A 14,262-nucleotide genomic window follows, 5' to 3' on the forward strand; every position below is an offset into this window, starting at 1 on the left:
CTGGTTACGAACTTAATTTGTTCCGGAGGTATTTTTTTAAGCTGAAACCGTTCCTATCCTAAGGCACGCTTTCGCTAAGGGGGCTACTGCTGCATGAAGCATGCAATTTCCGTTCGCATCCTGGGGCAAAGTTCACAACCAGGAGAAGCTACTTCTGGGTTAGCGGAGCTCATAACCTGATGCGTTCATAACCAGTGGTGCCACTGTACTGGTTTTGCTCCACTGAAGTTAATCCAAGCACTTTCCTGGCTTTAAATAGTTTGTTTTGATTGTAAGCTTGAGGGCAGGGACATGTGCAATTTGGTGTACGTGTAGCCTCAGCACACCTTTTTTTGTTTTTTGTTTTACAAATGATCAGTAGAAGAATAACCATGAACTCCCCTTATTCTGCCCAGCCAATCAACTTCCTTCTCCTAAGGGTATTTGTCCTGGTGGTCACTAGGGGACTACGCAGCCTCGTCTATCTGATGTAGAAATGTGTCCTATGGGGCAACACTTATAGCACAATCCTAAGCGTGTTGATTCAGAAGTAAATCCCGCTGAATTCAGTGGGCCTTACTCCCCAGTTGCAACATTTAGGATTGAGCGCTGAGGAAAGGAGAGAGGAGCTTTTGCTGGTAACGCCCAAAAATTGTTCTTGGATCTTCAGATTTTGTGGAAGAAAAGGCTCTCAGTGGCTAATAATGATTGTATTACACATGCTGTATAGCACAATAATATAACATACACTCACACACAACTTAAATAGCCTTGGGAGAATGTGTATATAACATGCATGTATTTGATCGTGCATCCGTATCTCTGAATTATTGTTCGCACACCTACAGACACATTTTTACTTGAATGTTGGTGGGGGAGGAACTTTAAAGATTTGAGAACTGAATAACAGGTAAATAAGCAGGTTATAAGAGGCTCAAGTGTGACATGGATCTCTCTAGACTACATTCACACTATACATTAAAACACTACGATGCTGCTTTAAACAGTCATGGCGTCCCCCAAAGAATTCTGGGAGCTGTAGTTTGTTTAAGGCTGCTGAGGGTAATAGGAGATTCCCTATTTCCCTCACAGAGCTACAATTTCTAGAGTTCTCTGTGAAAAGAAATAGATTGTTAACGCACTCTAAGAACTGTAGCTCTGTGAAGGGAATAGGGTTCTTTTAACCAGTGCTTTTTTCTGGGCGGACGCATACCCCTAAACATTTTGTGATTCTAAGTTTGGCCTCATTGAGGGACAGTATTTCAATATGAGTAGGAAAATGAGAGTACCCCGAAACATTATTTTTTTAGAAAAAAGCACTGCTCTTAAAAACACTTAGCACCCTAAACAAACTGCAGCTCCCAGAATCCTTTGAGGGAAGCCATAGCTGTTTAAAGCAGGCACCATAGTGCTTTAAATATATGGTATGAATATAGCAGAACAAGGTCCACGTCATACTTGAGCTTCTCCCCTAGAAGACTCTCCAACAGATGTTCATCCAGCCAGTCCTTCAAGGAAGAGGATTTCATGCCTCCCACTTTACAATTCTGCTGGAAATGCTTTCATGTGCAACCTGGAGATAGATAGGACCCGTAGCTTCCGTCTGGAGTCTGGCCATGTAAACATTTGCAGCCTCAATGATTCATCGGTTAGTAGGACCAGGACAGCCTCTGCCAGTTGACGGTGCTGCCACAGGTGACAGGCCTGGTTTGGCATTGGCTGAACTGCTCTGGTTTGCTCTCTGCTCTGCTGCTGGCATCTAGCGTTGAGCACATCTCCTGTCCCAGCAGAGGAAGTAAGTGCTTTGCAGATGCTTCGGAACAGCTGTGCTGCTAACCCTAAAATATTGTCAGGAACTAATGGTGTTTACTCACTGAGCGTCAGCTGCTGGCTACAGAAAGAACACCAGCAACACTCCAGCCACAGAAAGCCTTAGCGCAGGGATGGGGAACCTGTGGCTCTCCAGGTCTTGTTGGACTCTAACTCCCATCAGCTCCAGCCAGCATGGCCAATTGTCAGGACAATGGGAGCTGGAGTCCGGCAACAACTGGAAGTTTGCAGAGGTTCCATATCCCTGCCATATCAGATGCATACCCTCCAGTATCTGGGACGCTTGTTTTTTGTGCTCCTGCAGGAGCCAGCTGACTTGTGCAAGACCAAAAAAACAAGCAGCTTTTGGTCCAGTGCTGGGCACAAGGCAGCCAACTAGTGCCAGAGCTCCGGACCCAAAAATGGGACATTCCAGGATCCAATCAGAAGCCGGGAATGGTTTCTGTAATCCCCACTTAAATTGGGAACAGCTGAGCAGTAGGCAGATGGGATGCTGGTTTGAAACAAAGAGACACTTACAGTGCAATCCTATGTATACAGTGGTACCTCTGGTTGCGAACGGGATCCATTCTGGAGGCCCGTTTGAAACATGAAAAGCCAGCAACCTGAAGTGCCGTATCTGCGCAGGTGCACGGCACGACCTGGTTGTTGTGCACATGCGCGAAGCGCGATTTAGCACTTCTGCGCATGCGCGAGCAGCGAAACCCGGAAGTAACCCTTTCTGGTACTTCTGGGTTGCTGCGGGACGCAACCTGAAAAAATGTAGCATGAAGCAAATGTAACATGAGGTATAACTGTATTTACTTGGAAGTTGCTCCACGTCCCATGGTAAGTCTATTTAGGATTGTAGCTGTGTGCCTCAGCTGATTAGTTTAAGCAGTTTAATTTATTAAATTTGTACACAAAACACCGGTAGTTCTAAAGGGGGACAGAAACATTATTTTTAGATGGTGTACACATGTATAGGAGGATTTTTGCACCAGGAAAATTGACTAGAGGCAGTTGGTTCTTCCGCCGCCCTGCCCGCAATGTAGACTCAGGTAGGGAAAGAGAGCAGGATAGTCTCTAACCTGAATGTCTTTGTGGTCCTGATCTCCCGCCTGGAGACTGATGCAGTTGGACATCTCGAGATGCAGCTCTCTGTCCTGATTGGCTTGCGGCAGTTTTCACACAAAATGGTCATCGTTCTGGAAAGCGATGGAAACACTGAGAGGAGGGAGGGAGTCTTGGGGTTGTGTCCAAGGCCATGCTAAGTCATAGTTCTGTCAGGTAAAGGATTATCTCTAGTGCAGTACTTTCACCTGGCCACAGCCCAGTCCCAAACTGGTCCCATCCTAGCTCCTTTTTTTTTTTTAAGTGGGAAGTTCAATAACAGGGTTCACATCTAGTTTGGTGCTGAGCTCGTGTGAACACTAAAACAAAATTGACTACTATGGATATTGTTAGATTTTGATATTGGTAGAGCCTGTGTAAACAAAAGTGAAGCTTTCGTTATGCCATTGAGAATTGTCATTGGGGGCTGCGAAGGGAAGGAAAGCACTGAGCTACGTGCAGCAGCCCTGATAAAAATCCACCGCTGCTTTGGTAACAACAATAACAGCCTGTTTAATGCCAGAGCGTCAGGTGGTTTACAAAATATTTAAAAACCAGTTTAAAATATGCAATAAAACAACCCCATCAAAATATACGGACATACAGATAGCAAATTTAAATGGGTGTCTGTAAAAGCGCAGACTCCTTCTGAAGATCATTCCTCATATGGCCAAAAGGGTGCTGTTTGGGCACAAGGGAGAAAGGCTTCAAGGCTTTGCAGAAGTACAAAGTGAACCTTAAATTGGGGGGGGGGGCTTTTAAGCAAGCAGCAGGAGGCAGAGAACCTCCAACAGCCCAATGATGACTGAGCAGGCTTCATGCCAATAGAACACTGTTTGTTGCAGGACAGGAATGGAAAACTGTGGTGGGAGGCGTAATGGAGTATCCTGGGAAAGGGCATGGCTGACTGGCTGGAGCCCAGGACAGTTCACACTGCAAAGTTTGGCAGCAGGCCAAGTTTATTTTATTTTTTTAAAAATGAATTTATATACTGCCCTATACCTGGAGATCTCAGGGTGGTTCACAGAAAAGACCAACATAAAAACCACTATATATATATATATATATATTTGCTTTCGTAGATTTTCACGGGTACAGGAATGCAGGTTTTGGTGTCCTCGGGTGTCTTCCCGTGTAAAAGTTGGGGTGTCTAGGCGACGTTTCGACGAGGTCTCACTCGTCATCTTGAAGATGACGAGTGAGACCTCGTCGAAACGTCGCCTAGACACCCCAACTTTTACACGGGAAGACACCCGAGGACACCAAAACCTGCATATATATATATATATATATATATATATATATACTAAAAATAAAAACAACAACCCAATAACACACACACACACACACCCTCAAAAAAGAGCCACATTTTAAAAAGGGCATAGGATGTCAATCAGATCAACTAAAGGCCTGGTTAAAAAGGAACTATTTGATTTATTTATTGGATTTATATATGTTGCTAACTATAAAAAGCAAAACACAAACCAGAGATGTATCTTCAGATGATGTGTTTAGCATTGTGTTCTACTTTGGATCTTAGTTATTTATTATATGGGGATTTAATATATCTACCATTAATATGTTATGAGAACAATGGCTTACTAAGACTACATCTGTACCTTGCTTAATTCTTCAGTGATGACTGAGCAGTGACTTTGGTCACAGCCACACAAATAATTTAAATTACATTTAAAACTTTCCTCAAAGAATCATGGGAACAGAAGTTTACCCTTAAGGGATACAGTTCCCAGCACTCCTAATAAACTACAGTTCCCAGAATCTTTGGAGGGAAGCCATGTTCTTTAAACGTATGCTGTGGTTTTTCTGCCTCTTTTATGAATTGGAAACAAAATTTCTACCCTGACCTCTATCTGTGTTGGAGCATGACACCAGCATTAAAATTTCACTACCCAGCATCAAATTTTCAGTAGCCAGCATCAATCTTTTAGAGGCCGGCTCTGTATAGGGATGGGAATAGGACTGCCAAAACTCTATAGGAACCAGCTTCAAAAGTTTTTGATGCATATAATTTTCCCACCCCGATCATGCTTGCTGCCCAAAGTCTTGCATCAGGAGAAAAACTGCCCTACTTCAAAGACAAAGGGACACTTTGGAGACTGAAACAGTGGAAGTTTAGCAGTACACTCAGGAGGTCGGGGGAAGAGGGTTCTTTAAAATGAGGAATACATCCGGAAATCTGTTCCTAGAACGCTCTGACACATCCAAGAAGCTAATTTGTAAAAAGGGCTCCACTGCAGAATTCAGTGCCAGAGGTCAACATGTAAACAGAATATAAAGAGACCCTTGAGCATGCACCGAGTGCCTTTCCTACACTGCCGAACAACCACAGCCAGCCCTTAAGTATCTGGGATTAGAGGCAAGGGCTTCTGACGGCAGAGAGATTAACATGCAGACAGACTTCCGTCTCTGCATCTTTGAATTAAAAAACAAAGGCTGTGTACACACCATGCATTTAAAGCATCTTTAAAACATATAGCTCCTCCAAGCCCCAGGAACTATAGTTGATCCACCACAGACCTATGATTACAAACACCCTTAACAAACAACAGATCGCAGAATTATTATTTGGGGGGGGGTCATGTGCTTTAAATGTACAGCACGTACGCAGCCTGGGGCTGTGTACTATAACTTTGAAGCACATTTGAATTCCTGTTTCCCCCTCAAATGATTCTGGACACTTGTTTAGACCTCACAGCTCCCCACAACCCTTAACAAACTACAGCTTGCAGAGTTCCTTGGAAGGGTGTATGGGAATGCGCTTCAAAAGTGCTTCAAAGGTACAGGAAGGCACGCAGCTTACATGTGAACAAATCACACGGAACTAGAGCAAGGATGAGGAACCAGAGGCCTTCTAGATGTTGTGGGCGGACTACAACTTCCATCAGCTCCAGCCAGCATTGGCCCCGATGGTCAAGCATGATGGGAGTTGGAGTTCAACAACACCTGTTGTTGTTGTTGTTGTTGTTATCTGGAGAGCCAAAACTGATCCTGCAATGGTCCCAGCCTCTTTCCTGGTGCAGATGGAAAAAAAACTAAGCCAGCGCATCTGGATCATCATGCATCTGGATCACAAGAGCCAGGGGGCAACTGGATCCAAAGTTAGCTGCATCAATGCGCCCTGCGCTTCAATGTCTCTGCTGTCCACTGGGTGGTACTGCTGGTAATGAATTGATAGGGAGCTGTTCAGGGTCACAAGCCAGGCTTATTGCTTGGCAGTGACTGGGCTAGAATTAGGGCGACTCAGCTGAATCCAAGTGTTATGCCCTAGGCAGCTGCAAAACAGCTGGATTTGCCACCTCCTTAGGGTAGCAAACTAATAATCATAATCATAATCATAATCATAATCATAATCATAATCATAATAATAATAATAATAATAATAATAATGACATACAAGATCTGGTCAGATATGGCCCAACCATCCCCTAAAAGGACTTCTTACCTCTTTCCTCTCTCTGTCTGGGTCTGAACTTGCTGACCCCTCATTCTCAAGAACTCCTTCCTTTTGTAGTCACCCCCTCCTGGGGAGGTGGGGGGGGGAGAGGGGCCGTCAGGCCAAATGGGGGATAAAATTACCTCTTGTGACGCAATTCTAAACATCTCTGGGCTATTTTTAGAAAGCAGGCTTCTAAAAATAGCCTGACCACCACCCCACAGCCTGCTTGTTGTAATCTGATAGGGGAAGCAATAAAGGGAGGCTCTGGCTCTTTAAAGCCGGCTTGTCATCTCAGCAGGGAATTGGGGTTACGGGTGGGGGTGGGGTGGGGGGTCACTCCTAGTGGGGGAGGATTATCCTCACTTTGAGTCACAGTGATGTCGCTGATGAAGGGGGTGCGGTGATGCCCTTAAGAGCTGCTAAGCTACATGGGATTCTCCAAGCAGAAAACTAAACGATTCAGCAGCAAGCGCAATAACAAAACTTAGCAATTGCAGGATGTTAGAAAAAGCGTTTCACGTATGTTATCTCTGTCCTCCTTGCAAGCAATCCTGCAAGGTAGGCGAATATTACTGTCCTCGTAGATTGCAGGGAACTGAAGCTGAGCACATATAAGCGAATGTACTGAGATGGACCCACAGCTTCGCCTAGCTAGACTACCAGGCTCAGAAAATCCTGCTACTGTAGTGGCCCTGAGGGCGAGAGAGATCAATGAGTTGCCCAAGGCCTCTGAGTGAGTTGGTGGCAGAGGCAAGATCTTCATCTGAAGACCACAGCGAAATGCTGTGACTTCCATGGGCAGCTAGTGGCGCAGGTTTGTTAAATCCAAAGGCGAATTTATTTGTCGAAGTTGCAGCCCCAATGCAACTTGCTTTTTAGGGTGCGACCTCTCTGCATCATCAGCCGAATCCTGAATTAAACAGATGCTCTGCTGGCTACAACGGATCATATTGTCTCCTCTCCAAAGACTTGATATGATCATCTGACCGTCTAGACAAGTGCCCTCATATTAATTGGGATGCAAAGGAGTTGGCGTGCAGGTCTGGGATAGCTTAGCTGGTAGAGCATGAGACTCTTAATCTCAGGGTTATGGATTGAAACCTACCTTGGGCAAGAGATTCCTACATTGCAGGGGGTTGGACTAGATGACCCAATTCTATGATTCTCTGTTTCACGAAGATATGGGGTGGTGGGCAGATGGGCCTTGGGCCCAATCCAACAGAGCTCATGTTCTTCATTACTGTTTGGATGACACTTAAGCAAGCACTTGAGGGCCAGTCCACGCTTTTCAGGACTCATAGTAAAAAATATACACGGAAAGCCAGAGCAATTTCCCAAAACTATGGACTCAGCTATACAGCTGCAAATAGAACATTTTAAATGTGTTTTAAGTGTGTTATACAAATGTGACACTAGATGGAGATGGTGAGCTAATGGGAAACTCAATATATATTTTAAAACGTTTTTTAAAACAGCGTTTTTTATATAGGTCTAGATTCAGCCCATTTTATGCACAGAACAGAACATCCCGCCCATGGCAGGTATGAATTAAGAATAACCATGTAGTTAGCTACCCTTTAACAGGGTCTCAAGTCTGGCCATCTGAGGGAGGCTGCCTCACCTTACCTAATGTTAAGGCTGGCCCTGCAACATCTCTGGCAATTGTGAATGATGTGCGTATACTTAACTGGCTGGGTTTCCCTGAATCACACGGGAAGGAGCAATAAAGAGCAGTTTCTGTTGGCATGATTATTTTGAGGAAGCCTTTCCCTACCTAGTGCCTTCTAGATATTTTGCACTCCAGTCCCCATCATTCCTGACCATTGGCCATGCTGGCTGTGGCCAATGGACATCAGTTTGGGAAAGTCTGTTGTGGGGGAACTGTATCTTACACAATTCAGAGCACAGATTACATTCCCCCACTTTGTTTCCCTTTGCTTTTTAGCCTAAGGTTGAGATTTCGTTTGCCATGCCTTTCTTCAGGGATGTTGCCGGTTTTCCGTCTCAAAGAGATGTTCACACTTGGCTCAGGTCCAGCTTGTTGTGTTTAGAGTAGAAATCAGCGGGGGGAAATCCCTGTCTCTTTCGATAAAAACACAAAACTTTGAGCAAGTGTGCGCACACTTCATCCCTTTATCCCAAATGTTCCTATTGGGATTTGCAGTCTGGCATGGTTTATTTAAGAGTGATCAGCAATACTGACTGTAGCATTCTGTGCTGGAATTGTAAGTCCTGCAGGAAACCTTGCTGAAGCCTGTGATTACAAGACCCTGGAACAAAGCCTGAGTAACAGCATGTTCTGCAGACTGAGAAAGATCTCACTTTGCTTCTGGCATCACACAGGGCCGTGGTGATCTGTAGCGCAGCAACATCCAAACACCCACCCACTAGTTATGCTTGGGGCTGCACTTAACAAAAGATCTGGGCTAAGAGAACCCCAATTTCTGCAACCAAGAAACAGAGCTGTGCAAATTGTGCAAAGAAGCTTGTGCATGTTGCATGCGCCACCCCGGTTCTAACAATGGTGTAGAGGTTAGAGCAGAGGTCGGCAAGGTTGACCTCGCCTGGGCCGGTTCACTCCAATGGAGAGTCCTCTGTGGGCCGGATTGCTAATGTGCGCCCGCGGCTTCCGGTGTCGGTGTCTGCGTCTGCACAGATGCGATTTCCGGTGTCTGCGTAGACACAATTTCCGGCGCCGCGGAAGCGAGTCCTCACATTGTGCTGCGCCAGTTTAGCGCAGCACGCCGGGACTCGCCGAGTGGGTGGCTCAGTTCGGGGGTGTCTTGTGGCACAGACGGGGGGGGCATATGGGCCACTTGGCCCGGGCCTCCGATTCCAAAGGTGGCCTCAGTCAGCATTATTTATATACTTATTTATAAGACTTCAGTTATCCCCAGGGTAAAAAAAGGGGAGGCACATTATCTACCTGGCCCGGGCCTCTGCCTGGTTCTGCAAGGCCCTGCCTGTGGGTGACCTCTGGCCCATGGGCCTTAGGTTGCCAACCCTGGGTTAGAGTGTCGGACTAGGGCTTGGGAGATCAGGATTCGAATCCCCACTCAACCTTGAAACTCACTGGATGACCTTGAGCCAGTCACTGTCTCTCAGCCTAATCTACCTTGTTGTGAGATTAAACAAGGAGGTGAAGAACCACGTGGGCTATAAAAGGCAGGATATAAATGCAATAAATAAATTTCAGATACCTATGAACCTTTTGGCAGGTGAATTCAGGCTTCATATAGGTGTTGGTGACATTTATTTATTTATTTATTTATTTATTTATTTATTTATTTATTTATTTATTTATTTTGCAAGGTTTTCTGTTATTTCTGCTTGACAAGGTTCCTAACTCAGGGCTGCGATGGGGTTTCTTTTAAAGGGAGAGAAAGAGATGTAACACCTGGGTTGTCCTGAAGGAGACTGTGCATAGCTAGAAGTGTAAGTTAATTCCCCGGTTCCATATTCGATTCCCTGGGTTCCAATATGCATCTGCAGCATTGAGACCACGAAGATTTAGACCCCTTTCCTGCCAGAACATTAAAATAAAATTTAAAAAGCAGGCAGTGTATGCAGCCATTAGATTCCATAAGGTAAGAAGCAGCAGTGGGAGTCTCTTTAATATAAAAATTAGGGTTACAAACAGAAGGTGCTCGAAATGTTGCTTGTGGAAGCTGTCTGCTGTAACAAGAATGACCTCGTCTCCTCCATCGTGATCCATCTCACGGGTGTGCTCCAGAGAAAGCTTAAAGGATTTGGTATGCTTCCCTTCCCATTATTGCCATTACTGACATGAAGCTGCTGGGGGACTGCACGGGGCATTTAATCAAACCCCGTGCCCAGAATCCCACAAATTTAAATTGGAGATCAGCAACTAGGAATCCCCGAGCCAAATCTGTCTTTCTCCTATTCTACAGTTGTAGAGCTAGAAAAAGGTCAGAAGAGGGCTGCCCAAAGGGGATGGAGAGGCTCCCCTTTGAAGGAACGTCGCAGTGTTTGGGACTTAACGGTTCAGGGGGAAAAGGCACGTAAGAGGTAACAAGCTGGAAATTTATAAAAAATTAGGCATTGCACGAAGGAAGTGAATAAACACAAGTTTTATTTCTCTTGTAAAAGTCGTGGACATCCAATGGATGTTGGGAGAGCCAGAGCAGACAAAATACTTCTTTATGCAGGACAGAGTTAACAGCGGCGTAGCGTGGGTTGTCAGCACCCGGGGCAAGGCAAGTAATTTGCGCCCCCTAACCCCTAACCTGCCGCCGCTGCCAGCTTCTTCTTGCTGCTGCTTGGGCTGGGGTATTTACAGTAAGGTAGCCATGGCGGCGGCGGAGGGTCCGTGTCAGGTGATCTGAGGCGAGTTGCCGCTGGCGCTGCCGCCCAAACGAGGCTGCTTGCCCAGAGGAGGAGGAGGGCAGAGAGGCGAGGAAAATGCAACATGGCCCAGCAGCTGCAGCGGCAGCGGCGGGGCTGTGAGGAGGGGCTGCCTGGCACGCCCTCCACGGCCCTGACGCGCGGGGACCACGGCGAGCGCTGAGAGCCGCTGCCTGCCGGACGCCTTCAGCCCGGACGCGCGCACAGCTCGTCGGTTCCGCGAGACATGGGGCTCTGCTACAGCCTGCGCCCGAGGCTCTTCGGCGACTCCAGAGGCGCCCCCCCCCAGATGTTGCGCCCGGTGCGGCCGGCCCCCCCTGCACCCTCCACGCTACGCCACTGAGAGTTAAACTGTGGAACTCACCTACACAGGAGGCAGTGTGGCCACCTACTTGGATGGCTTTAAAAGAGGATTAGACAAATTGGTGGCGGAGAAGACTATCCATGGTCACTAGGCCACTAGGCTTTGCTCTAGAGCCAGGGTGGTGTAGTGGTTAAGAGCGGTAGACTCGTAATCTGGTGAACCGGGTTCGCTTCCCTGCGTCTCCACATGCAGCTGCTAGGTGACCTTGGGCCAGTCACACTTCTGTGAAGTCTCTCAGCCCCACTCACCTCACAGAGTGTTTCTTGTGGAGGAGGAACACAGTGTGGTGTAGTGGTTAAGGACTCATAATCTGGTGAACCGGGTTCGCGTCTCCGCTCCTCCACATGCAGCTGCCGGGTGACCTTGGGCCAGTCACACTTCTCTGAGGTCTCTCAGCCCCACTCACCTCACAGAGTGTTTGTTGTGGGGGAGGAAGGGAAAGGAGAATGTTAGCCGCTTTGAGACTCCTTAAAGGGAGTGAAAGGCGGGATATCAAATCCAAACTCTTCTTCTTCTTCTTCTTCTTCTCTGCCTCCGCGGCTGGAGATGGTAGCACCAGTCCCTCCAATAGGAATGTCCTTTTCCATAATAATAATATTAAGAAGAATTTTATTATTTATACCCCAACCATTTGACTGGGTTGCCATTCTGGGCGACTTCCAAGACATATAAAAACATAACAAAACTCCATACTCTCCAACCTTTTTCCAATGAAAATAGGGACGTCCTAAGGAAAAGCGGGACATTCTGGGATCAAATCAGAAACTGGAACAACTTCTCTAAATCAGAGACGTCCCTGGAAAATAGGGGCACTTGGAGGGTCTGAAAGTCGTGCTGGGCTGCTCAGTGTTGGGAGATGGGTGTGATGGCACATGTAGTCCCCTTCAACCTTGGGGACACCTGCCTGGCAGTAAAGATTGAGGAAAAGGAGCAGCAGCAGCAGTTGGCAACAATGGCAGGGAGGGGACACCAGGGACAGTGTCTTCAGACACCTGGAGCCAACGCTGCACTTGGATATTATGGAGTGAATATGGATCTCTCCCACTTTTGCACTGGACTGGGGAGCAGGGGTGTTTGTGTATTGGATGCTGCTGATTGCTTCTCAGTACAAACTCTTATTTCCCCCTCTAAGCAAACTCGGCAGTAGACTAGGAAAATGAGAAGACTGGAGAGAAATGAATCAAGAAGATTGCAAGAGGTTAATTTGCAGGGAAATGAAGGTTAATGCTTCTGGAAGGTGAGAGAGAAAATATCTGACAAATGGGCTGCATCCCTTTGGTGTAGGGGGTTGGAAAAGGCTGGAACAGCGTTGAAATAGCATAACTAACAGCATAGCAGCCAAGGCAGAAGCAAAAAAGGAAAAGGAAAAAAAGGCAATTGCCAGACGTATAATAGGGGTTACCTTGAACCTGGATGGTAGTCTAGCAGCTCTCATTAAAACAGAAGGCAAAACATTTACCAAGGCACATCGTCACATTTCTCCTGCAGTCCCTGATCAACGAAAAGATCCACTTCTACAAATAGCTTCACATAAACAGCTTTCTTATCACATGAGCAAAGAAAATGAATTGCTGTCATGCTCATTTGAAGATAGTTTAGCAGACATCTTTAAGAGATGTTCAGTACAGGGCTGAGGTTGGGGTGGGGAGCTTGCATACCTGCCTACCCTCCAACAGCACATAGCCCAAAATGCTTGTAACACCCATATTTTCATAACTAGGGAAATTGCCTAAGATCCCCCATTTTGACACACTGCTGGGCCTCTATAGCATCTTCCCCAGCAGAAAAATTATAGTGTAGAGAGAGGAGAGAGAGAGACTGGTCTCTTTTTTAATGGTAGCTGGAAAACTAGCAGCCAGTGAAATTTGGTTGGCACTATCGTAGGTTCAAAACAAAGCACCTCTACACCAATTGCAGAATAAAGGACAGCCTCTTGTGCACTTAGGTAAAGGTAAAGGGACCCCTTACTGTTAAGTCCAGTCGTGGCCGACTCTGGGATTGCGGCGCTTTACTGGCCGAGGGAGCCGGTGTACAGCTTCCAGGTCATGTGGCCAGCATGACTAAGCCGCTTCTGGCGAACCAGAGCAGCGCACGGAAACGCTGTTTACCTTCCTGCTGAGCGGTACCTGTTTATCTACTTGCACTTTGACATGCTTTCGAACTGCTAGGTTGGCAGGAGCTGGGACTGAACAAAGGGAGCTCATCCCATTGCAGGGATTCAAACCGCTGACCTTCTGATCGGCAGGTCCTAGGCTCTGTGGTTTAACCCATAGTGCCACCCGTGTCCCTTCTTGTGCACTTAAAGGTAAAGGTACCCCTGCCCGTCTGGGCCAGTCGTGACTGACTCTAGGTTGCGCGCTCATCTCGCTCAAGAGGCCGGGAGCCGTCGCCGTCTGAAGACACTTCCGGGTCACGTGGCCAGTGTGATGAAGCTGCAGCTGGCGAGCCAGCACCAGCGCCGCACACGGAAACGCCGTTTACCTTTCCGCTATAAAGCGGTACCTATTTATCTACTTGCACTGCTACTTTCGAACTGCTAGGTGGGCAGGAGCTGGGACCGAACGACGGGAGCTCACCCCGCCGTGAGGATTCGAACCGCCGACCTTACGATCAGCAAGTCCTAGGCACTGAGGTTTTACCCACAGCGCCACCCGCGTCCCCTTCTTGTGCACTTAGGTGGCTGTTTAAAAGAGGGTTAGCCAAATTTGTGGAAACTGGCAATTAGACATTCATGTCTAAGAATGAAATCTCTGTGTTCAGAAAGCATCTCTTTCCAACAAAGATGCTGGAGGGAAAACAATGGGATGGCTAATGCTCGTGTCTGGCATGTAAGCTTCCTAGAGGCATCTATCTGCCTGTGCATTGTTAGAAATGGAACAAATGAGACTTGGAACTATTTCTTGCAAGTGGGTGGAGTGCTCCTGATGAAAGTTATAGCCAGCCATGTCCTCTTCTGGGAAAATCCATTCCAGCCAATTCCCTTCTCCCATTCATTAGTATTAAGTGTTCTGTGGCCACTGTACACATTCATTTCCCATTAAGCTGTTTGTACAGAAACAGAAAACAAAAACTCAACCCCATGATTTACACAAGAATCTGCACCTGGAGAAAGAACGAGTTCACTATTAGTATATCAGAAGCTGGTGGTCTGATCAAGCAAAGTACAGTGGTACCT

At 46.8% G+C, this 14,262-nt stretch overlaps 1 protein-coding gene across 3 annotated transcripts in view; it reads right to left on the minus strand.

The window, feature by feature from the left end:
- Nucleotides 1-6,451, minus strand: part of LOC310841819 (neuronal PAS domain-containing protein 4-like) — a 33,704-nt gene extending 27,253 nt beyond the window's left edge. The window contains exons 1-2 of one of the 3 annotated variants that reach the window (XM_083733330.1): nucleotides 6,365-6,451; nucleotides 2,880-2,996 (exon numbers count right to left, since the gene is read on the minus strand). In XM_083733330.1, the coding sequence (XP_083589456.1) occupies nucleotides 2,880-2,996; nucleotides 6,365-6,408 (161 nt within the window). In that variant the 5' untranslated portion in view covers nucleotides 6,409-6,451. Of the gene's footprint in view, nucleotides 1-1,853; nucleotides 1,928-2,879; nucleotides 2,997-3,505; nucleotides 3,525-6,364 lie in introns of those variants that run through there. The other 2 variants (XM_083733331.1, XM_083733333.1) reach the window with 2 other exon arrangements.
- Between the last annotated feature and the right edge of the window lie 7,811 nt (nucleotides 6,452-14,262).

This window comes from Podarcis gaigeae, assembly GCF_964106915.1.
Source record: "Podarcis gaigeae genome assembly, chromosome: 3".
Classification (NCBI taxonomy): Eukaryota; Metazoa; Chordata; class Lepidosauria; order Squamata; family Lacertidae; genus Podarcis; species Podarcis gaigeae.